The sequence below is a fragment of the Rousettus aegyptiacus genome, unplaced genomic scaffold (genome assembly GCF_014176215.1).
Source record: "Rousettus aegyptiacus isolate mRouAeg1 unplaced genomic scaffold, mRouAeg1.p scaffold_m13_p_3, whole genome shotgun sequence".
NCBI classification, from domain to species: Eukaryota; Metazoa; Chordata; class Mammalia; order Chiroptera; family Pteropodidae; genus Rousettus; species Rousettus aegyptiacus.
The window spans coordinates 49,019,253-49,046,759 of NW_023416306.1; the positions used below are offsets into that span (position 1 = coordinate 49,019,253).

Here is a 27,507-nt window from a genome sequence, read left to right on the forward strand (position 1 = left end):
AGAATAGTAGTACAATGAACTCTATGTTTTATCTAATGATAAACTATCGATTGATCAATATATTCACCTATTCATCTCTCTATATAAAAGCTTATTATTCTCATTAATTTGTTGAACCATTTAAGAATAAGTCATAAATTTTATGCCCTTGACCCCTAAAGATATGACCACAATGCAATCATTACATTCAAGAAATTTAGCAATGATACAGTACTAGTATGTAATACACTGTTGATATTCAATTACCAATTATCCCAATAACATCATTAGAACAATTGGTTTCTAATGCAGGATCATGCCTTTCAAGGAAAAGTTTTGAGACTCATGCCAAGGTAGGTCTTCAAGAATGTGTTAATAAATCACTGGACACTGGGGGCAGATTTTTAAAAAAGCAGAAAAAGAAAAGAAGTAAGTTAACAATGCTTAACACAGGAGTTAAGAGCATGGGTTTACACCTAGGCTCCAATATAAACTGGCCATGTGACCCTGGACAAGTCGCTTAAGCTCTCTATGCCTCAGTGTTCCCATCTCTAAAATGGGGTTAACACTAATACTTACCTCATTAACTTGTTTTGAGGATTAAAAGACCAAATATATGTTATTAACTTAGGGCCTGGCAATTAATAAATGCATTGTGTTAGTTGTATTTTATTAAAGAATTTATCTCTGGTACCTTTCTGATATTGTTTGTAATATCTCTTTTCTCCTGAGTGACCAAGAACGTCATACTGATATCTCTCTGCCCAAGATTTTCCTCTCGACATACAGCAGAACTGTCCTGCCCTTGATGAGCTCCAGGATTCAGACCTCTCTCTTTACTTATCCCATATCTCACTATTAGAGTCTCCCAACTCTCATTCATACTCCTTCCAAGAACTAGACATAAGAAATTCTTAATTGGATCATATGTTTTTTTGGTGTCGAGTTGTATGAATTCTTTATAAATTTTGGATATTAACCGCTTATCCAAAAAAAAAAAAATCCAATGAAAAAATGGGCAAAGGACTTGAATAGGCATTTCTCCAAAGAGGACATACAAATTTTATATATATATATATATAAAATATATATATATATAACATATACATATATATATTATATATATATTTTCCCAACATCATTAATCATCAGAGAAATGCAAATTAAAAACACAATGCGGTAATGCGGTGTCACTTCTGTCAGAATAGTCAGAATATCTACCATCAATAAATCAAAAAATAAGTATTGGCAAGGGTATGAAGAAAAAGTAATCCTCGTGCACTTTTAATGGGATTGCAAATTGTTGCAGCCACTATAAAAAAGTTTGAGGTTCCTCGAAAAATTAAAAATAGAACCACTGTATGACCCAGAAATTCCACTTCTAGATATTTATCTGAAGAAAACCAAAACACTAATTCAAAGCAATAATGGCATCCCTATGTTCACTGAAGCACTATTTACAATAGCCAAGATATGGAAGCAACCTATGTGCCCATCGATAGATGATTGGATAAAGAAGATGTGGTACATTAATACAATGGAATATTACTCAGCCATAAAAAAGAATGAAATCTTACCATTAGGACAACTTGGATGGATCTTATGCTAAGTGGAATAAGTCAGACAGAGAAAGACAAATACCATATGATTTCTAAAGAATATAATAAACTGAAAAAAAATGGAAACAGACTTTTGAATACAGAAAACAAACTGGCAATTGCCCGATGAGAGGGGAGTTAGGGGGCTAGGTGAAAAGCTGAAGGGATTAAGAAGTACAAATTGGTTGTTACAAAATAGTCATGGGGATGTGAAGCAGAGCATAGGAAATATAGTTGATAATATTGTAATAACTGTATAGTGCTAGGTGAGTATTAGACTAATTGAGGGCGCTCACTTTGTAAATCATATGAATGTCTAACCACTATGAGGTACACTCAAAACCAATGTAAAATAATATTAAACGTCAACTCTAATTAAAAATATTTTTTAAATCTTTAAAAATTAAAAGTAAAATAAATATTTCTCTTTAATAACCCCCACAAAAAATAAATTATTACATACTAAGCATACTAGGCTTGTTGGCTAGAGCTTTGTCAAATTTGTAATGTTTCATTGCTGAGATACAATAGTGACAACTTAATGAATATATGTGAGTGTGTAGTGTGTTCCTCTGAAATACAGTTAAGGCATGGGTAGTTGGCTAAGAACATCAAATGAAAAAACTGGCTTCTATATTTAGGGGCAAAGCATTTCAATTTACCAAGTTTTACAAATGCTTGAAAACTTATAAGAGATAAAAAAAAAATAAACAGACAAAAAACAATAACAAAAAAACTAGGTATAGCATCTTGTCTCCCTGAAGCTTACAATCTCTGTAGAGATAAGACATACTCACATAAGAACAATCTGATGATACTGGACTGTCCAGGTTTATAAGCATGAGGCTGAATAACAGACAGGAGTTCAGAGGGGCATTTTTATGCACCAGATACTTCGGTGAAGAGGAATAATTTTAATCACAAGGCATTTCCCAAAGTTCTTTGGGAAGTCCAAAGGTGTTCAATGATAACAAATAAGGTGAGGTCATGGAGAGATCCATAGTCAAATACTTTTGGGAAACCCCAATATGACAAAGTTAAACATATATACTTATTTCAGTTCTTCAAAGAGCCTTTGAAACTGAAAATGTATATAATAAATTTCCCAGAGGAGCAAATAAACTGCAAAATATATTTATTTGTGTATGCTTTTTCTCCTCTGTGGACTCTCTCAAAATCGGCATTCCAAAGAACACACTTTGGAAAACAATAAGCTAAAACAAAGAATGAGCGCATGAATGACGAGACAGTAGGGTGTAGACATGGAAACAGAAAGGAGGAGGCATGGTGTATACTGGGGAAAATGAACAGAAGTTAAGTTTGCCTACAACAGGGGACTCTGACCAGAAGAAAGGGAGAAGGTGGAGTTTAGAGGGATGGTTTAGTCAACCTTAAGGACTTGATTTTAAAACTGGACATTATTTATTCACCAAAGGTTCCAAACCTGGCTGGACATCAGTGTCACCACAGAAGGTTTTCAAAAATGTAAATTCAAAGGCTCCATCTCAAACCAATGAAGCAAGATGAGGCTGGGGCAATCACCCTGCTGAAATGCATCTGGGACCCTGTGCCAGAGGTAGTGGTACACCCCTCATGGAAACTGAGTTTACCCAACATTTATCTGGTAGAGATAGGGGAAAAGGCTGGAGGAGGACATGAATCAGACACTGGACAATAAGGAGGAGGAGGTCATATAAAAACTCTCACTGTGACTCCATTCCAAAATGAGGTATTTTGTCCCAGCTAATAAATAGGTCAAATGTGAATCCAGATTAATGGATTCCCATGAATCATGCACTTTCCCACCACAAAGTTCAGCTGGAATCTACCAAGTTTATCCCACAAAGAATATAACTTTCACACCAACACTCTTTTAACCTTAGTCGGCATTCAGGAATGTTGGCCACAAAGTATGGAATCACCAGCATTACTCATTTCATTTCATCCCTGCATTAAACGGAATTGTATTTATACCCTGAAAGATTAAAAAATATCATATTCCTTTCTGTACCACTCAGTGCCCTGGATTCCTGGAAATGAAACTTCATTTTTGTTCCCCACCACCAGGCAGTCTTGATAAGATGTTATTAAGAATACACAGCTCTGAACCACCTCATATAGATGTAAAGATATATTAAACAGCATTCCCAAAGTTTATATTCTAAAGTCCCATCAGTCAGCTATTGTACATCAATTATCAACTAATTAGTACAGAGTGCTTATGCTGACCCTTCTGTTCTCTCTTGTAATGATTTGCCAAGTTAACTGAAAGCTGCTCTGCTCCATAGAGACTCCTAGTATAGCAAGAGTGTTAAATAAAGTTCACCAACAATTAGCCTAGAAAACCAAAGAGGAAATGTAAGCACATTTACTGCTTTTCCCTCAACAAATTTTCTAACAACCCTATGGAAATAGAGCATATGTATCTGTTAAATAAGCAGACCATTACTCTGAAAAACTGAACTACCAGTACAGGCCCAGTTTACTGATTTACTGCTCACTGATCTGGTTTATTGCATCTCTGCTCTATGCTATACTATATACTCTAGGGAGTGCGGAAACGTAGATGAGTTAGACAATTCTTGGTGACAATCCAATTTAATGAGCTTAAACCAAGGCTTATCTGTGAGATTAATTTGTAAAAATAAGTGAATTCCAAGTGAAATTATTATACTACTTGCCCTATTAAGACTTCACTTCCAGAAATATAAGAAAGGGTGAGAAGAAGAGAGGGAAGAAGCACATTTTAATGAGAGAAAAGTGCCTCAGCTTCTCCAACACCATGAACAGGTAACATTTATCAAGCACGACTTGTGAGGTTGGTGCTGTGCTATATACTAATGGAGTTCTAGGCTTTTGGAATAGCCCTCAAAGAGTTTCTGGCCAGTGGGAGAGAGTTTTAACTAACACAAGAAACAACTAGGACACACCCAATCTTTAATTGAATTGTCATAATGCTGAGAACAGAAAGAGCTCAAACAAGAAAAAGATCTGTATAAACTGGAGGAATTTTTGTAGAGGAGGTGAGACTTGATCTGAGCCTTTCAATGACAGGAGGGGAGTCAGCAGCACAAAAAGTTGGCTAACCAAAGTGAAGTAAAAGAGTGTGCTACAAAAATGGTATGGCGGTGATAAAGCATGGAGATGCTAGGGCCAGAATGGCTTCACTTACCAGCTGTGTGACCTTGGGCAAACTCCTTAAATTCTCTGTGCCTCTGTTTCCAAATTTGGAAAACGGGGATAATCATGTACCTACCTTTATAAGACTATTTGGAGAACTAATAATTTAATGTATTTAGAGCACTTACAGCAGTGTCTAGCATACAGTAAGTATTCTGTAAGCCTTAGGCAATCACATTTTTATTAAAGTGTTATCGGATTACACAGGACCTCCAAGGCCAGGCCCCTAAAAGAGCTTTAGTAGGTTTTTAAGTATGGCTTTGATATGTTAAGGGACTATGAAGAGGGCAGTCTAACTATTTTCAGTACATATGGAAACAAAGCAAAGACTGAAGATAAGAAATCAAGCTAGGAAGATGTTGCTATGATCCTAGGATGCAGTGATGAGGTTTGGACCAGCTCGTTTAAAGACAGAGGGAACAGAGTAACCCCAAATTACTTTATAAAGAAGACAAATAAAAGGATTACTAAAGAGCCTGTAAAAAATACTAGATTACAAAACCTTCTCCATGAATTAAGATCATGTTTTCCATAAGCTGCTTTTCCCACCAAGACAACCAAAAGCAGAAATTGATTGAGAAATGGCAAAGTTGTGTATTGGTGAGACCCCTTACTGTATGGAACAATGCCTGGGACACCTCTGTCAGAGAGTAGGTGCTCAATACCTATTTTTTGGATAAATGAATAAAAAATATGACTTTGGGGGATGGCTCTATAGTGTAGTGGTTAGCATGTCTGCTTTGCACGCAGAAGGTTCTGGGTTCATGTCCCAGGTGGAGCCACGGACCATACCCCAGGTGTGCCAGGCCCTGGGTGTGCCTGGCCCCAGGTGCATGCTGCAAGCGTGTGGAGAGATCCCACCTTCAGAGATCCAGTTTTTAAGGGGAAATGGCAACATCCATAGCTCAGGGGTGGAAGGGGGGGCGGAATTAAAGAGGGGGAAAAATATATATGATTCTTAAGGAAATTCATAAGGCAAGACAAATATCGTTCAAGGCCACGAATGAGGTTGAGACATTCCCTCTCAAATGTGTCATGATGTGGAGGAAAGACAGTGATCCCTGGTGAATACAATTGTTAGTATATCCTTGTCTCTAAATTACTTGTTTGTTCTGCCCTCTCCCTAAAATACTCTTCCCCCCGCCCCCAACACACACACTCACTCAATGTAAAGGGAGTAAAGTCTAAGCCATTCAATATAAATCAATGGAACTTTTTTTTTCAGGATCTAAGATCTGATTCAAGGGAAAATCCCATTTGCTCTTTCATATTAGAGATAACTTCTTAGTATCTAAAAGGCATAGCTTACAGTCATTATTAAAAGCTGCTAGGCTACAATTGTTTTCTCTCAAATAGTAATTTCTCAGACTGTCCAAAGAGACACATATTCTATCATAAATCTTTTCTGTTACATATTCTACATGGCCTTACAAGTTAGTATGAGATGCCCAGAAGAATCGAACCTGGAGAAAAGGAAAATGGTTATGGAGATTACTTTCTCTTACATGAAAATCTAATTTGAATACTCTTGCAAGAACCAGAAGTACCCAGCATCCTGCGTTCAGACGCCCTTGTGCTAGTTGCTCACCTACCCCCTAGCCGGGAGCCCTTAGCCTCTATAGGCTGTCAATTCTTTACTCTCTGCATCGAAACCCAGAAAGGAGCAGAGGAACACCACAAAACACTTGTTGAGCTATTATCTGTAATTTGTGCTCCTTTGTCTTTGGGTGTTATAAGAGGGCTAAGAGTTGACACTGCTTGATTTCATCCTTTCTTCTAACTCTGTGTAGAAGTCTAAATCCACTGAGATTATCCAGGTGCTGTGAGTGCCTCTGAGGAAACCAAGAGAAAAGAAAGACTGCCCAAAGTCTGGGAAGAACAGTAGTTTGAAAGCCTCCCAAGTAGAGGGGCAATGTTCAGAAAAAGCAGTGAGGGTGGAGGGCATGGTTGCACAGTAAATGCACAAAGGCCAGACTCTAGGTCTGGGGGCTTGTAACTCCAGCAAAGGTTCCTGTGCCCAAGCAATGCATAGAGTAGCAGATTTTCAGAGACCATATGTGCTTAGTTAGTGGGCACCTCAGAGTAACCTAATGGACCAAGAACTAGAAAAGCACTTGGAATGTTCTACCCTGTACAAAAATCCTGGGATCTTGTCTCACCTTGGCATGATATTGCCAACAATGACTAAGATTAAATTTCCTGCTCATCAGCAGGGTCTTGGAGTTTCATTTGTTTTCATTTAAAAGAAATAGTTTAAAGAACCATTTCTCTTATCTGTAAGTTAGTAGAATAAGTTGTATCTACAACAAATTTAATTAAAATTGAAGAATTAGGGAATCTAAAATATCTACTCTTTGGCTCAAGCAACTTGTCATTGCATAAAATTATACAACTTTAACCGAATTACCAAAATACAGAAAAAAAAAATTCTAACATCACAAATCTCAACACACATGGAATATGGCTAAGGCCTTTTATTTAATGCTATTTTTGAACTTATAAGAGAACTAGAATAATCTAAGCATCTCTGTAAACATGATTAGAATATGGGCTAGCATTAAAGTAAGTGTGGTTATTTTTATCTCTACATCCTATAGGTGATAATTCGGACACTGCATCAGCATTAACTCTTACTTAATGACATCTAAAATTAGGTCAAACAATGAGGAATATCACCACTTCCAACCCAAATACTTTCTCATCAAAATAAAAAAGCAATCAATATACAGATTGACATCAGTAAGAAAAACATCTAAATTCAGAGTAATGTTATTTTATACCTAAAGTAATACTTTTTAAGGAGTATTATTTATTTAAATTTGAAACATTGGAAATATGAAAGCTGAAAATAAATGTGAATAAAAAGTGCAATATTAATCAAATTAAAATCTTATTTCCTGAATAATATACAAATTCTTAGAAGAGAATTAATAACAAATCGTATGTAACATAAGATCCCATGGCTATGAAAGTAAATAGGAAAGAAAGAAATAAAATCCCTCCCCAGTTCTCCAAGGGTTGATTAAGTAGAGGTCTTAATTTGGTAGTTAGAGTGCCTCCTCTTTTGACTGCTCCAGGTAAACCAAATTATAAACTCTGCCAGAATTTGCTCTCCTCCTTGTTCTAAACAAAACAAAAATAATAGCAAAAGGCAGAGGTCTCACTTTCATCTTCATGCACAATGAGAAGAACATAAGCCTTGATACAAATCTACAGTTTAGAATAATTATAATAAATCCCTATGAATCATTAGGTGATATTAGCTCCTTAAAATAAGCTGAAACAATTATGAAAGTATTTCTAAAAATATTTTCAGTAAAGAAGACTGTAAGACATAAATCTTAGTGAGCTCATTCTTTCAACTTTCAAAATGGAGTTAATATAATTTTTTTTCCAAACAAACCTACCCTATCTAATACATGTGTGAAATTTTACCACTCAGAGATATGCATGTTTCAGAGTCACAGTACTTTGAGAAAACAGATTGTTTTAAAGCTGAAGAATTCATGAGAAAATAAATCACTTTTGCCAAATTTCACAGGTATCCTCTTCCCTTTCTTCTCTGTTATATAGTTCTTAAATACTAATTAACCAAATCTACTCTCTAGGTACTTATGACATAGACAGAAAAAATAATTGTAAAAGGAATTATCTTTTCTTTGGTCTTCTTTATTGAATACATCTAAATATCCACAGTGAAACCACCTAAATGTTCAGAAAAGATTTTGTTCCACATTCGGAATTCTAGGACTAAGCCAATGAGTAAAAAGGGGAATGGACAACTTCTTTCTTCCTGCTTAAACACAGTGAATACCTTTGTTTGCAAAGATTTTCCCACTACCTTCTTTCAAAAATGTGTCATTCAGAGTGTTTGGGGAGGGTGGGAAGATATAGCCACTGGGATCCTTGTTATTGTACCTCAAGGGAGAGACTGCATGGGGACAAAGATTAAGAAATCTTGCCCCAGGAATACTGGTTGTTCTGTTATCTGACACCAGCAGCACAAGGAATTCTAGTAACACCTCTGTCCAGAGGAGGAAAGAATAAAGTCCGAAAGAAGACATATATATAGCTTGACTGACTTGTTTTTTGCACGTAGCCTTGAAAAGAACAATTTTTACCTCAGAAACTTGGCAAATGCAAACCGATTTTTTGATAAGTTTTAACACACATTTTATTAAATGCATGAAGAGAGTGAGGGAGAGAAAGGCCAGGTATCCAAATACAGGGAGGTTGTCAGGTTTCTCTTTTCTGTGTCATTTTTATTTAGTCGGTCAAATGAAAATTCAAAACCATATAATTAGATGGTTGTTTATACATGATTAAGCATGAGCTCATTGGACTTTACATGCCAAAAAGTCAGAGATGTGGTTAAGGGCAAGAAGGAACTATTAATAAAAGGAAATAAAGCTGTAAGACATTTTTCACTTATGAATAAAAATAATTCAAAGGTCTCTAGATGGAAAAAGAGAGAAAAAAATCAACCATGAGTAGGGGCAAGAAACCAAATAATTTTATAAATGGTTAGAATTCATGAGATATAATACATTAAGCCACTGGCACAAAAAAGCTTTTCCTCCTCTATGATTCTAATCCTATTTTTGTTTCTCGTAAATATAACTCACAATGAACACATAACAAAACTTACCTGTATTATATTTCTTCAGAATCATTCTGGGAAATATTTAAGCAAGAACACACTGCTGTTAATAATTTAAAAGAGTTACTTGTTCTCTTCATAACTGTCTTCACCAGTAATCCTCTCTGGAGGAACCAACGGCTTTCAGCTCCCTTGAAAAAGGCAAGTGTCCTTTCACTTTTCACATATGTAGAATTTTTCTTCCTAAAATAAAGTGAGCCCATCGAAAACAAAGCTTAACTGACCATAACCTTCATAAAAGTAAAGGAGACTTTCCCAGATCCCCCAGAGGATCTGTATTCTTAGACTGGGGGTCTAAAAAGTGGTAAATCAACTGCTAATAAAGATCAAACACCAAGCTATGAATGAGTCAGTGGGCAAGTCTTTCAGATGACAGACAATGGACTGATCCAGTATCAGCCGATTTACTCCACCTTAAGTAACGTTTTCAAGTTACTACTACAACCTCTCCCTATTGGGAAAATACACCAGTACAGGTCACCTCTGGAGGCCACCCAGGCAAATGAAAAATCAACTCCAGAGGTGGTTCAACTGCGTGTGCTATTTTCTACAACCAAACAATTCTTTTGAGTTGCAATGCTGTGACTTGTACTTTGGCACATGACTGTATTAATATTATACAGCAGAGCCCACTAATAGAATAACACAATCTAAAACTAAAAATGACTACAGCTCATATAAACCCGACATATAGTTCTTAAGACTGACGCTAAAATGAATCTGATAACATTCAGAAAGCCCAGAATGCCTGAGAAACATAAACATTGACTTTTAAAGCCTAACTCTGAGAGCAATGTCTCCAAGTCTGTCACAGGGATGTGACCTTCCATCTCAATCAATATCTCTCTCTCCCTCACCCCTCCACCCTCTCTCAAGGTATGCATCAGCTAGTTCAGACTCCCAGAACAATCTTCAATCTGGTACATAACCGCCTATTGGACTTTAAACAGAATATGCTCCATTTAAACCTACATGATGAACTATAAAATACAGAAACTTCTGAAAAGCTCATCTCCAATAAACTAAGATGATCACAAAAATGTATACCTGAAAAAGCATGGACATCTGAGACAAAGCATAATACAACAAATTTGGCAATTTTAACCTACAAAGCCTTATATGTTATCTATGTGTCTTGTATGAAATATGCACTTTGTTCTAAAGATACTTTTTAATTATTGAACCTAATTTGGACAAATCCAGTCCTAAACATGTTAATTTAGTATTAAAAGCCACCCAAAGATGAGGGAAAAGTACACTTTGTCAAAAAAAAATTTTTATGTGCTGGAGATTAATGGATTTTTATCTTTAATGTTGAAGGAAGGGGGAAATCGTACTAAATTAATAAATATTGATTATCTAGAAACAGTTTAATATCTACTATGGTTCCAGATAAGAAATGTGGTCATTTATTCCTAAACAATGTGTGGTATGTAACTCAAAACCACTTTTCATCAATAATTAATATTAATAATTAACAAGTATAAACAACAAAAATACCTTTTGGAAAAGTTTCAACCTGGCCCTTTCCTCATTCCACAGCCTGCCTATTGCCCCGCTTTACCCACTATGTAGGGTTAATAACTAAACTTCCCTCATCTCTGACATGCAACACTACCCAGCAGCAATCTTCCTAAGAATGTGCTCACGGATACATAAGATTGAAAAGAATAAAAGTCTTAACAAAGTCACCTTAATTGGCCAACAGATTTCTAAATTAGCATCTGCAGTTACAATCCACTCAACAGTGAATTAGTTTTTCTCCGGTAAAGACAAAACCCTGAAGAAACTTCACCTTACACTCCTATTCTCCTACCTAGAGATAGAATGTTTTATATCTTTAGTCCAAGGATTAGCCTAGTAATACAAATTAACAGAATTATAGATAAACAGAGAAGGATAATGCAAAAACTAATCATTTAAAAGAGGCCTGAGCCAGTGTACCAGGATTGCGCATGGTACTCATTCTGAAGAGCATTCAATTTGACTTTGAAACTTATATTGCTTGCTATTCTTTCTCCATTTTGACTGCAGAATAGTATATTTCAGAGGCCAGCACTTTAGCTATTACACCAAATTTAAGGCATCTTACTATCTGCTTATTTTCTTGCCACTCTGCCCTAGTGCCTAACATTTAAAATTTTAAGTCCATTGAAATTCATCTTTCAGCTATTCATTTCTTCACCAAACTTGACATTATGCAGGTAATGTCCTTAGAAGTTCCTAAAGTCCAACACTGTGCTATATTTTAATTTATTATAGCACACACAAATTCCACAATCCCCAATTCTCTTCCTCCACGTACCTCCATGCCATACATTACCATTATATTTCCTGAAAAGTGATGAGAATCATCAAACTCATGCTTAAGTTAATCATGTTCCTATTCACATTCCCAGGCTGTTTTGTCACTAACATTTAAAACTGTTAGAAGTAAGAAGCCCTCCCACTGGGGAGCTTCCACAGACAGTGTCTATTTGTATAAATATGCAGGAATAAAGATGTTTACATCTTTTTCTTGGGTGGGGGCCTCAGACAGCTGTAGAGAGAGCACTTTGCATACATTTCCAGGGCTACTTGCTCTTTGCTTTCATAAAATACAAGCACTAGGAACATTCAGGACAGCTAGTAGCAAAGGCTGGTGTGCAGAGAGGAGAGCATCTGACAAATGCAGCCTAAGAAACAATGTCTCCCTTCAAGTGGAACAGCTGGTGAAGTCAGCCAGTGCTGGCCTGCTTGAACAATACTGGGCAGGTCATTAACTTGCCTGGTTCAGACGGCGATGAGCTCACCCACCTTTCTGGAAGTGCTATTTTAGCTGCTGAGTTTATTCAAATAAAACCCATAATTTTCTAATGGCTAAACAAGGAATGTGTTAGAAAAAAGCTAACTCTCCGAGATCCTTGCAGAAGCCACACAGGGAACTCAGGAAGGTGAGTCTACAGTCTGTTCAAGTTTGCACACATGTTTATAATCGCTACATATGTATTACCTTGAAAATAAGCAACCACATAAGCAAACCAGGATTTTTTTAAAGTCTTTTTTAAGTTACTGCCACACTGTTGTTTTCTCCCTCTCTTTTTCTTTTGCATAAGAAAGAATAAGTTAGTCCTTAACTACACAAAAGAGTTAACATTTAACTTGAACACTGAACATACTTTAGCTCTCAATCCCTCCCCCTTTCTCTCTTGGTACAAAAAAAATAGATTCAAGAAAATTTTTACTAATTGTTGCTGATCTTGAGTGAGATATGGCTACATCAGTTTCCATGCTGCACTCACAGGAAGCCCCAGTTCCTGCATCATATTCTACTCCAGGCCGCCAGGAATCCCTTACCATCCCCCCACCATCCCTACATCTCCCCCCAACGTCCATCATCAAAGATCAGCCCAAAGTCCAACCCCTCCTGGAAACAAATCTCAACATTACAGTGTTTAATCCATCCTATAAATTCCCAGGTAATACTATTTTCGTATCTTTTGTGTTACTGATCATTTCTACTATATATATATATTATATATATATATATATATATATATATATATATATATATTAACATATGTGTGAAGGTGTGTATCTTACCTTTCCCCCATTTCCAGCAGTTCCACAAGGATAGGGAACATACTTTATCTTCCTTCATTCCTTACCCCTCACTCCTGGAGTACCAGGCCTGCACAGGGCAGACACTAAATGTCTATGGACAGGTCATTCCCATACCACAATTGTAGCATGTACGGGGCCTTTTTCCACAGGTAATTGGAGAGAGGGTTAAAAAGAGAACAGTATTTTAGTATTTAAAATAGGGAGATTGCTGGGAGGCCCAGAGTTGGGGTGGCAGTGGGTGACTCTTTTATGTTGCCCCTGACATTCCTAACCTGTTCTTACTCTCCACCAGGCAAACTCTGTCTCACTGCATACACAGAACACAGGTCTTCCCTATCAACTCCATCAGTGCAGTCCTTTTCAAACTGTGCAGTCCTTTTCAAACTGTTTGATTTGTTACCTTTTCTGTGAAGTCCTCCATGGAAACAAGTACAACAAACCTCTCTCTCCTCTCCCTCTTCTTAGCTATTCATAAGTGCCACAAAGGAGGTGCAGAGGTTACGAAGCTATCAACATGATCATATTTCCTTACCAAAAACTTATATCTTTGCTGCTGCTACTACTACTACTACTACAACTACTACTACTACTACTACTACTACTACTACTACTACTACTACTACTAATAATAATAATAATAATACATCTATACATTACAAACACACACAGAAATATCTTAGTTTCCACATACAAGCAACAGTCAGGAAAGATACCTTAATTTGTTCTGTGTAGATGCCATAAATGATGTCTTGCATGCAAGTATAAATAGATGACACTATTCTAACCATTAGAGTAGTGGTTAAATGTTTTTTGGTTTTTTGTTTTTTGTTTTTTGTTTTTTTTTATCACCCCTCTCGCTTTCAGGAATTTTCAGTACTTATATCAACTTCATTTGTTCATTTACTCATTTGGTAGTTAAACAATAAAAAAGAGATCAGGATAATGAAAGAACAAAGTGATGCCTCTAAAATAAGGTAAGATCATAAAGCTGTTGGGATACTGAGGAAGAAATGATAATGATAATGATGGTGATATTTAGGAACATAATATGAAAATACATGCGTAAATCTTATCATTGAAGGGACTTACTAATTTTCTCCTTATTTAACAGTCTTGAGTGGGCAGAATTCAGAATATATATGAGATGTAAGAACATGACACACACACAGAAAGAGAGAGAGATGAGCACAAAGACAATTACACAATGTGTCAGATATAGTAAGTAAATATGAGGTGCCTTGACAGACCTGATATTATAGGGCCCCTTTCTGTTAGAAATCAACCTATCTTAATAACAATACAAATAAAGCTGTAAAGGGGTCTTTTATAAAATTCAGCCTCAATAACCCAAGATTTCAGTTTTCAAAACTGCAATGACATAAAAGCAGAGTCTAACCAGCAACAACTATCTCCAAGCATGTGGCTACTCTACAATTTCATTATGCAATAAAATATTTACATAAGGAGGAGAAAGAAATGGATGCATGAGTGGGAGGAGTCAGCAGTATGGAAACAGAGAGGTCTATGCCGGAGCCAAGTCACAAGGCAAGGAGGCTAAATTTGGTCTGTGACTATACAACTGTGTGAGCTTGACTAAATCACTTAGACTAAACCGCCCTGTCAAGCACAGCTTGGTGAGATCATATAATCAACTATCTAGCACTAGCCTGGCACAAATCGGACGCTCAATAAATGTTAATTCTCCTTTCTAACTGCAGGTGACATCTGAAAACCTTTTATCTCTCATAATCTAAAACACTACCAGAAAGGTAAAGTAACTTTCCTCAGGTTAACGGCATGGTCTAGACAAAAATCCAAGTAATCAGGTGCCCAACTAACCCTACTTTCTACTATATCCTATTACTTTTATTGGACTGTCAGTCATAAATGATACCTAATGGTGCAAATATCTTTGAGGAATTAAAAATATCTTTGGCTTCAATATAGAATGAAGATGGCAGATTGTAGATTCCTCCTATGCAACAAGCATTGGGTTTGAGACAGGACCATTCATGAAGAGATGAAGAGCCAGAGGAGAAAAGGAATAAGCCCAGAGGAGGGGATCAAAGATGAAAAGAGACAGAGACCCCTACTCGACAACTGTGCCTAAAGATCAATTCCATTTCTGTCCACAAATTGAATCTGAAAATGCCTCAGATTTCTCTCCCTTTGTCTACACTAATAAAAGGATATAAGAGCCATCATTCTCCCAGATCAAATAAAATGTATGAATTTTCAGGAGAAAAGAGAAATTGTTTACCTCCAACGGTTGAAAAAAGAGGTTCAATTTGAGTTTGCTCAAATTTCCTCAAAACTTAGGTTTTAGCAGAATCACTGCTGAACCTTAGCTTTTAGTGGAACCAATGCCTGCTTATTTATATGCCAAATGTAAATTTGCCATGGAACCAATGTTCAGGCTGCTCAAGGACAGTGAACATCTTGTAACACCTTGTTAGAGAAAGGGAAAAAAAAAATCTAGTAAGCATGTCAAACCTGAAAGCATAATTTTTAAAAAGATTTCATCTCAAAGAAAGTTTACAAGCAATGAGTGCAGCTATAAGGCAATTTTTCCTAGCATAATAATTGCAGAACAATTGTCCAATTAGCAGTTATGCACTGAGGGAATTCCTTTGCATTGTGGCCTTATTGTCTTTGTTCTGAAGAAAAATTCTGCCTTCGAGAATTCAAAATAATAAAAGAGTTCTTCATTATGTCAATAAGTTTGGATGGAGTCCCCATGGCACAGGGACCTTGCCTTGCAATAAGGCATGGTAATGAATCATAAGAATCATCTGTTCCTACTTAAACTTGCTCATACTCCATGGTAGGGGGAAACCCTGACCAAAGGCTCCAAGGAAAGGAGAATTTTGTTGGAAGGTGAAAGAACCAGTATTAGTTGGGATTAAGATCCTCAGTCCTCCTTGAGCCACACCCGGACTTACAGGCCTCTCAAAAACAAACAAACAAAAAAAAACCAAAGAAAACAATGACCACAAAAAAAAAAAAAAAAACCTAGAAAACATAAAAATTGCATATACAATTAAATTCTACTCAACAAATATTTATGGGACATCCAGTTCACGTTGGGTCTCACACATTTGGAAACCAAAACTTCAAACTCTCGCAACCCTGTATCTCACCTAATCAAACAAGAAGTAACAATTTTTTCCCATTGTCCTTCAAGCCGCTCTACTTCCTCCAATACCATTGAACCGTAAGACCCTCAAGAAGACAGAATACACTTCAATCAAAGGAAGAACTTTCTACCAAGCAGAAATGACTAGGAACACTTTATAAGGCAGAGGGACTGCCAGGATACCACAGAGAAGGTACAAGAAGGGACTGGAAAAGGACATTTCTAAGGTCATTCTCGACTTCTGTAACACCTGAAAGGTTTAAAACATAGTGTCAAGTTTTAAATTTTTATGTAAAGTATGAGAATTTTCAATGCCCTCATCCAAAGCCAATTTGAAAATAAAATCCTAAAAGTGACAAGACAATATAAATATGGCAAAAGCAATAGGTTTCTTATATATCAATTATAATTTTCAAAATATAGTGAAAATTGTTTAAAAATAATTAAGAATAGGATGTTATATTTTTAAAAAACTACATTTCTTCCTGAAGACATGAATAAATATAGATATATACATATAGATATGTTCTTAAATGAGAAAAATAAACACAATATATGGATTCTTCCCAACTATTTCATAGGGTTAATTATTTTGGACATTTTGTGACCAATAATTCTTTGGGGTTTTTTGTGTGTGTTGTGGGGAGGGGATGTTAAGCAGCATCTCTAACCTCTACCCACTAGACACCAGTAGCAGTCTCCTCAGTTGTGACAACCAATAGTAAATTCTGGCCAGATATTGCCAAATATACCCAGGGACAGTATTACTCAAGTAGAGGATCACTCATTTAATGCAAGTCCTATTCACTACTTTGGCAATAGATTCTAAAGTTCATCGAGAGGAATAAACTATGCTAACAGCCAAAAAGTCTTTGAAAAAGAAAATATAGAGCTATGAAAATAAAAATTGGAATACAGAAAGACTAGTTAAACTGAAGAAAGAGACTACAAGCAAAAAATCACGATCTCAGATATATAGCAATTAGCATACGATGATGCCATTACTAAGAATGGAAAAAGAGATTGTTCAATAAATGGTTAAGAGGGCAACTGTTAAATATTTGGGGGGAAATCAAAGCAAAATCTTTATTCACATTACATATATTCTGATTATCTATTATTATATAAGAAATAATGCCAAAACTTAGGGTCCTGAAAACAATTTATTATTATCTCTTGTAGTTCTGGGAGTGGACTGGCCTCAATAGGATGCTCCTCACTTGGGGTTGCTCATGCATTGCAGTCAGCTGTCAGTTAGGGCTTGCAATTATCTGAAGGATGGACTGGATGAACATCTAAGGTGGCTCACTTACATGCTGACTGTCAATGAAAATGCCTACACATGACCTTTGCATATGGCCTGGGCTTCTCACAGCATGGAGGCTGACTTCCACAAGGCAGAAAAAAAAGGTAGCTTTTAGGTCAGCTACTGACTATCCCTGCAACAGGCATAGAATCACTTCTACCACATATTATTGGCAAAAATAATATCAGGCTCACCCAAATTCAAAGGGATAGTGAAATGAACTACACCTCTTGACAAGGGAATGGCAAAGTCACACCACAGAAGAGTAAATGGAATAGGAGATATGGTTTCAGTCATCACTGGAAAATATAATCAGCCATAATATGAATAAAATAAATTCCTGGGAAATTAAGAGCTAAACATTAAAAATAAAATATAAAAAGACTGAAAGAAAATAGCTTTGAGTGTTTCCCTCATTGTAGGATGCAGAAGACAATGATAAACAGATATAACCACAAAAATATTTTAGCTTAAAAACATCATAAACAAAATGAAAAAGCAACAAATGACTAGGAAAATACTAGCATTCCATACAACAAAGGGTTTACGGATTTAATATGTAAAGAGGCCTTACAAATCGATAACGAAGACAGACATTCCTATGGAATGGAAAAGGCAAAGGACATAAATAGTTTATAAAAGCAGAATCCAGTAGACAAGACATAAAATAGACACTCTCAATATTCTGCAAATAGATTGATTGGGGAGTATAAAACATGATATAACCCATTTGGAGAGCAACTTGGTAATACAGTCAAGGGAACTTAAAATGTTCATTTGACCCAATTAAAGACATTTGTGATAATATAAATTTAATAAAAAAGCAAACTTGATTAAATAAATGTAGTACACTTCCTACACACATAGAAAATCATATTTTCAAATAATACTGAAGTATATGGGGGAAAGTTCTTAACACTGTAGGGAAAAAACACAAAACTTTATTTAGATATTTATCATCACAATTACCTATTGTAAGATATTCACACATATTATTTTCCTAAAATATTAACAATGGACATCTCTGTATCTGGGGAATACTGGTAGGTGGTTTTGTTCTTTTTGTTTTGGGGTTTTTTTTTTTCATTATTCAAAATTTTCCTACAGTAAACATGTATTATTTTTATATTCAGGTAAAATAATGCTTTTCAAAATAAAATACTAGTACTGATGGGTAAAAAACTGAAAAGGTCATATGTTATTAAGTAACTGCTGAAAGATTAAAAAGCCAGGTTAAAAGCAGGAGAATAAGCATGATTATGCAGCCAGTGACATCAAGGGCGATTACACCTGGAACCACTGACCCGTTACAAGGCCCATTTGGTCCAAAACCAAGTCATTTTTCCAGGCTCATGACTGGCCATGGCATAGATTCTCATGCAGTGTTTCAGTGTGACTGCTTTATAAAAAAACTTTTCTTTTACCCTTTTAAATATTCAGTCCATTTGTTTTCTTTGGTGAATTAAAAATGTTTGTTTCTTTCTTCAGAGGCATTTCAAATGATGAAGTACTTAGGAAAAATCCATATGCACACATAAGAAAACATTTGCCTCTGATATCCTTTAACCAAAAGTCCTCCTGAATTTCATGTGTCCTGGTCAGCTACAGACTCTACTGTTCCTTTGAATGGAAGAACTGTGGAAATAGCAACACCCTAGATTCCCTGGTTCTCAAACCTGACTGTGTACCAGAATTCCCTATAGAGTCTGTAAAAACACAGAATGCTGGGTTTCTGACTCAGTAGTTTTGGAGTGGAGCCTAAGAATCTGAATTTCTAAGAGGTTCCCAGGTGATGCTGATACTATTATTGCTCTGTAGACTCTAACTCTGAGAACCACTGCTCAAAATCATGTGACCAACTAAGCATCTATCCACCGTGCTACAAGTATTCACTTATCTCTATTATTCACATTAAGGATATATTATGTGGTAGTCATTAACACATTCAATCTATAACTCAAATAAATCCCAAGTTTCAAATTCCAGTTTCAAATGGAGTAGTCCATTCAAAGAAACAAATGCCAGCAATGTAATCACCTTTTCTGCCATCACTTTCTGCCATCTCCCATGACTGACAAGTATCATGCCCTTCAGCAGCCCCAAAGCCTTCCTTCACTCTTCCACTTTCCCACACAGGAAAACTAACTCTCCCTGATGTTCCCATAGAAATAAGATCCTTCCTTTCCTGCTTTTCCTTTTCTCTGCTCCCATCTTCTGTTTCCCCTTACTATTTAGCTTATTAAAACCTCAAAACAGGCAGGGTGGGGTGGTGGTACCATGGAAACCCACAAGATTTCTTCCTTTTCAGGTAACACTATATTTTCCTTAATAGGCAAACAGAGAAAGAAGCACTCAAGCACACAAGCATTAATCATTTTTGTCCCTGTTACCCATCTATCCTTCCATCCATCCTTCTCTCCCTTTTTAACTCTCTCCCTCCATCCATCCATTCAATACACACTTACCAGGTGTCTACTATATAAAAGGCCTGGTGTTAGGGTATTGGAGAACTAGAGAACCTGGAGCAAAGAAAGGTGGACTCATCTGAGAAGGTATTGGATAAACACAGCTAGCCTGAATTTTATGTCCCTTAAAACCCACTGGCAGATATCTGAAATACCTTCTTCAGAGTTTCATTCCCTTGATTTCACCCCATTAAAATGTACATGCCCTTGTTAAGAGTAACCTCTTAAGTTTCCAAGGGTTACTCACACTTAAGTGTGAATAAGTTTCAAGCCCTTATCTGATGAAGAGAGCCCTGAATGTCTTATAGAAAGAACAGAAATGTTTTGTTTTCTTTTGTTTTTTAAGGAAGAAAAGGGTATAGGATGAGAGTCTATGGAGACAAACCATATCTTTCCCTGATTGTGTCTTTCTTGGAAGGTGTTCCTGAATGCCCTCCCCAATCCAGATGCATATGGTACTGCAATGGTGTGGTGCCTAGACTAACAGCATCAGCATCACCTAAAAACTTGTCAGAAATGCAAATTCTCAGGCCCTATCCAATACCTACTGAATCAGAAACTTTAGGGGTAGAACCACCCACTGGCTTTTCCACAGTCCCTTTGGGGAATTCTCATCCACACTCAAGTTTAAGAAGCACTGCTCTAACATCTATGACAGCACTTCCCTCTCTACTATTAGTATGTACCATTACTATGGGACTTAAAGATTTGTCAGACTCCTTTATTAGTATAAGAATATCACTATTAGAAAGGTACATGAAGGAATTATAAACTACTCTTTGAGAGCTAAGCTCTGTGATAATAGGACAGAGAAGAAGTGCCGATAGCTGAGTAGGGAGCCAAAGGCTCAAAAGGAAGATGGTTATTGGTAGGGGTTAATTATAACAGCTCTGTTATGGTAAGTTGTCTGCCTCCTGAACTGGTGCAACTTGCAATGACCATCAAAGCAGAAGTGGTTTTACCTTCTTTTTAAAAATCTCAGAGCTCTTAACAGGGTATGTCTTCACGTGCAGTTGAAAAAGGCCCACAAGAATCCCTATTGCACAATGAAATGTTCATCTCATGTTATTTAGCATCCTTGGTCTCTCTTTGGAAGGGACAGAGAAGGGAGGAAGATGCATATTTTTAGAACTAGGGAATGATTTATCATTCAACGAAACAGCATAGATAGAGGCTTAAATCAAGTGTGTGGAAATAATATGTTGTTATTACTAGTCTTAACTATGCTAAATTATAACCTATAAACCCTGCAATGCTTGACTTAAATATCTCATCATTTTTGCAGGAAATTTAAATGGTTATTTCCTGTTTTACTGCATGTATTACAGGAGGATTAACTGTTCCTTCCACAAAGCATACATGAGGAGCATGTTATACAGGATGTCAGTGTAACCAGGCACAATCGATAAGCATACAGCCCACATCACGTATGTGTTCTGGGAGCCTTTATGTGTAGTTAATTAGTTTAGCTATTGCTTTCATGGTTCATTTAGAAGCTTCATGCTTCATTAAATATCAATAAATTTTATCCTCAAAAAACCCTTTCAGTAAAAATATGATTGTCTCTTCAAGTGATAATCTTGTTAATGGATGTATATATTGCAAGCCTGTCTATCAGGGCTGACAATACTCTGAATTGCCATGGTTGCAGTACCCTGAAGTAATATGCAAATTTTATTCTATAGTTTAAAACACACGCCTCATTTTCTTACGGTACGCAGGGAAATCTTTTTAAACTTTCCAAAAACGATGCATCTTTTAAGCTTCTATTTTTATTTCATCAAGAATGCCTACTTATGTTTCATAAGCTACTTTTATCCATTACATCAATTCCAAGTTCTCTTTATTGGAAAGGCCTTTTAGCAACTTTTCATAGCATGAAAAAGAAGTTTTCAGGAAACGTGTTCTTCGCCTCCCTGATACACAGAGCAAACAGAGAGGACAAGGGTCACAATCACTGGGCTTATCTTGTCAGTATTATAGTCAACTCTATTAGTAAATTGTCTGGGCTATTCATTGAATGCCAGGAGCAGGTGAGTCAATTGGAGGGGGTCAGGATGAGGGGAAAAAGTTTCATCTACCTAAGCAGAAATACCACTTTCTGATATACTTTCTCTTGTCTTCCAGGTCCAGCTCACATATCTTCTCTGTGAAGACATCTCAACTTGCTCAGACAGAGAAGTTGTTACTCTTTCCCTCATTTTCCTACAGCATTTTGTCAATGCTTTCATTACAGAATGTATTATAATGTATTACAGCTATTCATTCATTTGTTCATCCATGCATTCAACAAAAATGTATTTGTAAGGATACAATGATAAACAAGACAAGTAAGATCTGCTTTTTCATAAAATGTACATTCCTGCGGTGAGGATATATACAATAATACAAGTGAATGAATAAATGAACAAAATAATTTCAATAGTAAGTACCATAAAAGAGAAAAAACAAGTAAGTGTGATTGAGAATCATGGTAGAAGGGGTTGGTTTACTTTTGACTAAGTGACAAAAAGGTCTATGGAAGACACAGCTCATAAGAGGAGATGCAAATGGTGAGAAGAAACCAGCCATGCAACAACATGGGGCAGAGTCCCAAGCAGAAGAAACTGCAAGGACAAAGATCTGAAGTCTGATCCAGCTCGGTGCATTGGAGGAAGAGGAAAAAACAAAAACAAAAACAAAAACAAAAACAGGCTGATTGGAATGTACTCAGCAAAGAGGAGAGTTGTACCAGATAAATTTAGAGATGACTTACCAATGTTTTTATTTTAAACTATGAGCTCCTAGAAGACAGGGCCCAAGTCTTCCTTAAGTTTGTATATCTAACCCTTAGTCTCATATCTGATACATTGTCAACGAACATGTGTTGAATGAATGAATTAAATGAACTCCTTCTCAAGGTTATGTATAAAACACTGGAGACTTTTTTTTTTTTATCACTGTACAATCTGCCTTCTCTCAGCCCCCTCTTTCAATACGGATGATAATGTTCTATCCTTTCTATGTAAGGATAACATGCCATGGATTCTTAATGCTGGAGAAGGTTCTTTTGGTTATTTTTTCCTTCAGAAATAATGAACTTGTATGCTTGGTGGTCCATGTGGTTCCCCTAATGGCTCTTGTGACTAAGTGTGAAACAGATTCAGGAGGGGAGAATCAGGAGTTAAAAGGGCAACCAAATAGAAGAGCTCAGACTCATGTCCTGGGATTTGTTTTTTCTGTAGTACTTCAATTAAGCCAATAATGGACAACCAAGAATGAACATTAATATTAATGTCTTCACTGTCATCATCTCTTTGAACATGAAATAATATAAATGAACTTTCCCCTGAATTTTATTATCATGATGGATGAAGAGAAAAGAGAAAAAGGAGATGGCCTGCTAGAAATACTTTCATTTCCACTCTACAAAACGTTTCAGTCTTTCCAAAATTGGTTTATTCTCCTTCCTCTGTTTCTTCTTCATAACAGGCATGGCAGATGAGAGACAATTTTTGAATAATGAATGAGTGAATGCCTGACTTCATTTCTTCAGAACAATCCCTGGTGATGATAAGGAACTGACCACACTGGCATTGACAGGCTTCGACCCACCAAAAATCCAGGAAGCCAAATGTGACTACAGTGGATGTGTGTGGGAAATGCAAACTCTCTGGGTTTATGTACATTAGTAAAAATTCCAAAGGGGGCTGATGCCAGGAAAATGCCTTATTTTGTCAGAAAGTACATCTCTCACACAGCAGCAGGTCTGGAGTAGCTTGAGTCACATGTTAGAAACAAAGCAAAGTGACATGTGATATGGGCCTCACTGTTTGATGACAGAATTCGCGCGCTGTTTTCACTTTGAGCTTTTCTGGAACGAGCTGAGTCCATATAGCCCAAGCCTGTTTGACAGTTTTGTCTTATTATCATTTTGTTTTCTGCAAAGTCCCTGCCTTTTAGATAACTAAGATTTATTTTTCTCATTACAATTTTAAGATTTATTTGTAAATTACAGATGATAACCTAATTCTAAGAAACCTTGTACTTTCTAATCTATTCTATACCCAAGTTAGTGTTTCAGATATACTAAACCTTTTCAAATTCTGAAAGCATTTAGGTGACTTCAGAAGATATTCAAATCAACTGGCAAACCATGTAGTGGCACCTCTCTTAATATTAATTATGTGGACAGCATATTTTCTTAATATTCATTATGTGATAACACTGTAGTCTATAGTATATTGGTTCTATGAAAGTCAAATTTTAAAATAAAATGTTGCCCTACTAAAAATATGATTTTTGTCGAGTTTTTTGTTTTGTCATTTCCATGACATCTGTTCCGACTCTGTATCATAAGAATAAAACCGCCAGTTATAATAATAGTCATGGGAATGTAAAGTACAGCATAGGGAATAGAATCAGTAATGTTATAATAACTATGTGTGGTATCAAATGCTAGACTTATCAGGGTGATCACTTCGTAAGGTATATAAATGTCTAATCATTATGTTGTACACCTGAAACTAATATAATATTTTATGTCAACTATAATTGAAAAATAAATTTAAAAAAAATTTTAACGTTTTTACTTACACTGGAAGAGGAGCCATGATGACAATAAATAGCTTCCAAAACACTCCTTGTGGATGCATCATATATTCTTTGTCCCCATAGTCAATATGTATTTTTTTCTTTCCCTCGTTGAGCCCTGATTATTATGGTTTAGAAACACATACCTTACTTGCCATATTAGTTTCCTAGGGCTGCTGCAATGAAAGTACTACAAACTGGGTTGCTTTAAACAATAGAAATTTATTCTCTCACAGTTGAAGAAGGTGTTGGCAGGGCCATGCTCTTTCTGAAGCTCTAAGGGATAATCTTTCCTTGCCACTTTTTAGCTTGTGATGGCTGCCAGCAACCCTTGGCATCCTTGGCTTGTAGACACATCATTCCAATCTCTGCCTTTGTCATCATGTGCTGTTCTCCCTGTGCGTCATCTGTGTTCACATGGCATTCTCATCTCTGTATTCATGTTCCCTCATTTTATAAGAAACCCAGTAATTGCCTTGAGTTCCACCCTAATCCTGTATGACATCATCTTTTAACTAGATTACATCTATAAAGCCCTGTTTGCAAATAAGTTCACATTCTGAGATTAAGGTGGATATGAATTTTGGAAGAGACATTAGTCAACCCAGTATGATTGCTAAGCCAGTATCAGCTCAATTACCACCTGTTCCAAGGAGTATGGAAAACTTTGCTATCTGAAGAACATTTGCAGACTAAACAATAGCTCATGGAAGAAGAGTGAAAGGAAGGTAACATAACTCAGCGAAGAAGTCTGACAGGAAAACTGCCAGCAGCCTGGTAGTTGCAGGACTAAATTATTCTCACCTGTCAATTACCAACAGCTCCATCAGGCAAAAATACCTACCCAGCCATTTCTTCAGGAAAATGTCCCTTTGACTGAATCAATCTCTTCTCTGGATCCAGCTCCCTATGTGGAACATTTTTCTACCTAATTCTCACACCGTCTACATGAGGATAGATAGAAGAAGTATACCAACAATGTCTGGGCATCATACTAGGCATTCTATACACATAATACCATAACCTCCACAAGAGAAGAGAAGAAACTAAGGTTCACAGAGATAAAGCAATAAGACCCAAGTAATACAGAAGAGTTAAGGTCTGAACAAAGATCTGCCTGAGTCCAAAGCTAATGCTTCATTTTTTATGTCTGAGTGCATACACATCCCCTCGAATATAACCATCTCATTCACACTACACTTGAAACACATAATTTTCTTAACCTACAAAATATTAGAACTGGGAGATACCTAAGATATTATCAAATACAACAATTTCATTTTATAAATGAACATACTGAAGACCAAAAATGGTAACTGAATGACCTATCAAGATCACGGGAAAAACTAGTGACCGAACTGGGAATAAAGCCTCAGACTCTCTGGCTCCTAGTCCAGTCTGGCAACATTTAGCCTGTCTAGTAGCATGCAGTAGTCTATGTAATAAGAATATATTTCAGAGATAGGTCAACATGGTGGTTGGAGTATGGACACTGAATTTAGACTGCATTGATTCAAATCATTGACTTATGTGTGTGGGCCAGCCAGTTAGTATCTTAGCCTCAGTGTTCTAAACTATAAAATGCAGGTCATAAAGACACAAGTCATATAGTATCTAGTATCTAATAGAATTGTTGAGAGGCTTAAATGTGCTCAGATTTATGCCTATTGCACGGTAAATACTTAGTATATGTTATTTGTTGGTAGTGGTTTTGTTGTGGTTTATTACTACTCTATAATTATTATTGTTGTTATTATTATCATCCAATAAAAAGTTACAAATGAGTGACTTCAGTGATCTTGACCATATGTTTCTAGCAGCCATACTGGTTGCAAGTTTTTATTCAAGGACACAATGATACAGTGATTTCCTAGTCCTTCATGATGATTAACTTCAATCTTATTTTATAATCTACTTTATGATGGTCCAATTGCCATTTTTCCTCTAAATATTAAATGCACGAAGGGTCTGTATTCTTGTTTTAACTTCTCTGATTGTGTGAGTGCACATTTAACTGTTTTATTCAAATGATGGTGGGTCACTTAGTGCCCTGAAAGGCCAACAATGTTACTATATCCTGACTCTGACAATCCTTGTTCTTCTCTTTATCTCTGTGAGTCTCAGGAATACAAATCCTGGGAAAATTATACAAACAGCCCCAAATATTTGAAATCAGCATTGTTTTCACATGTGTACACCTCTCTGAAAGCTTAGAACATTTCTCTTTCAGTTTTATTCTTTCATTAGCCCAAGGCTTGCTAATTAATTGGAATTTTCCAGGGCTTTTGTTGTTGTGACAAAGGTGAACAATGCGAAAGCTTATTCCTTCTTGTTAAAGAGGTCCATGGGTCTTCCAAAGAGTAGCACAGAGACAGTGGGGAGGGGAAAAGCATTAGAAGGAGGATTAAGTCGATTTTAAAAGGTTCAGACTTTGTCAGTTCCTGCACCCCACCCCGCTCCTCTGCCCACAGCTGCCTTCATCTTTACCAAAACTGATTTATGGAAACTGACATCTTAACCATGGCTTTTATCCTTCCAAAGGAGAAGCTGCTTAGATCTAAAATTAGATGGCTGAGAACAAACAGCCTATAAACATGGAACAAGTAATATTGGAAAGTAAAAGATACTGCAATTAGGTGAGAAGGCTATTTGAGAACAAAAATTTATGGATCAGGGAGGAAGGGAATAAAACCCCGATGAACACTCTCCCATGTAAGACATGGACGAGATTTAAAAGTAACAAAAAGATGCTTAATCTTGGCAAAAATAGTGCTGCTTAAACCAAAGATAGCAAAGCAGCTGGAGGCTAAGAGTAGGAAAAGGGAGTGAAGAGAGATTAATCCTGAATTCTGTTCTTGGTTTTCCTTTCAAGGTATTATGCTATGATTTGATATACTGGGTTACTGGAACTTGTGGAAACCCTCATGGGCTGTGTTTCATCCACACCTAAGAGGTTCTAAAGCACTTCTGCCTTTGAGGTTCCATGAATGCAGAAATATGAAGACTGG

General features: G+C 36.5%; 1 protein-coding gene and 1 non-coding gene across 4 annotated transcripts in view; one reads left to right on the forward strand and one right to left on the reverse strand.

Annotated features, from left to right (window-relative positions):
• Positions 1-27,507, reverse strand: part of GLIS3 (GLIS family zinc finger 3) — a 417,797-nt gene that overhangs the window by 283,144 nt on the left and 107,146 nt on the right. The window contains exon 1 of one of the 3 annotated variants that reach the window (XM_016138342.2): positions 9,406-11,411. The exons of the other annotated variants lie outside the window; for them this stretch is intronic. Within the exon in view, the coding sequence (XP_015993828.1) occupies positions 9,406-9,430 (25 nt within the window). The 5' untranslated portion in view covers positions 9,431-11,411. Of the gene's footprint in view, positions 1-9,405; positions 11,412-27,507 lie in introns of those variants that run through there. 3 annotated transcript variants of the gene reach the window in all.
• Positions 5,466-5,539, forward strand: TRNAA-UGC. The gene has a single exon. It is a non-coding gene; the product is annotated as a tRNA-Ala (tRNA).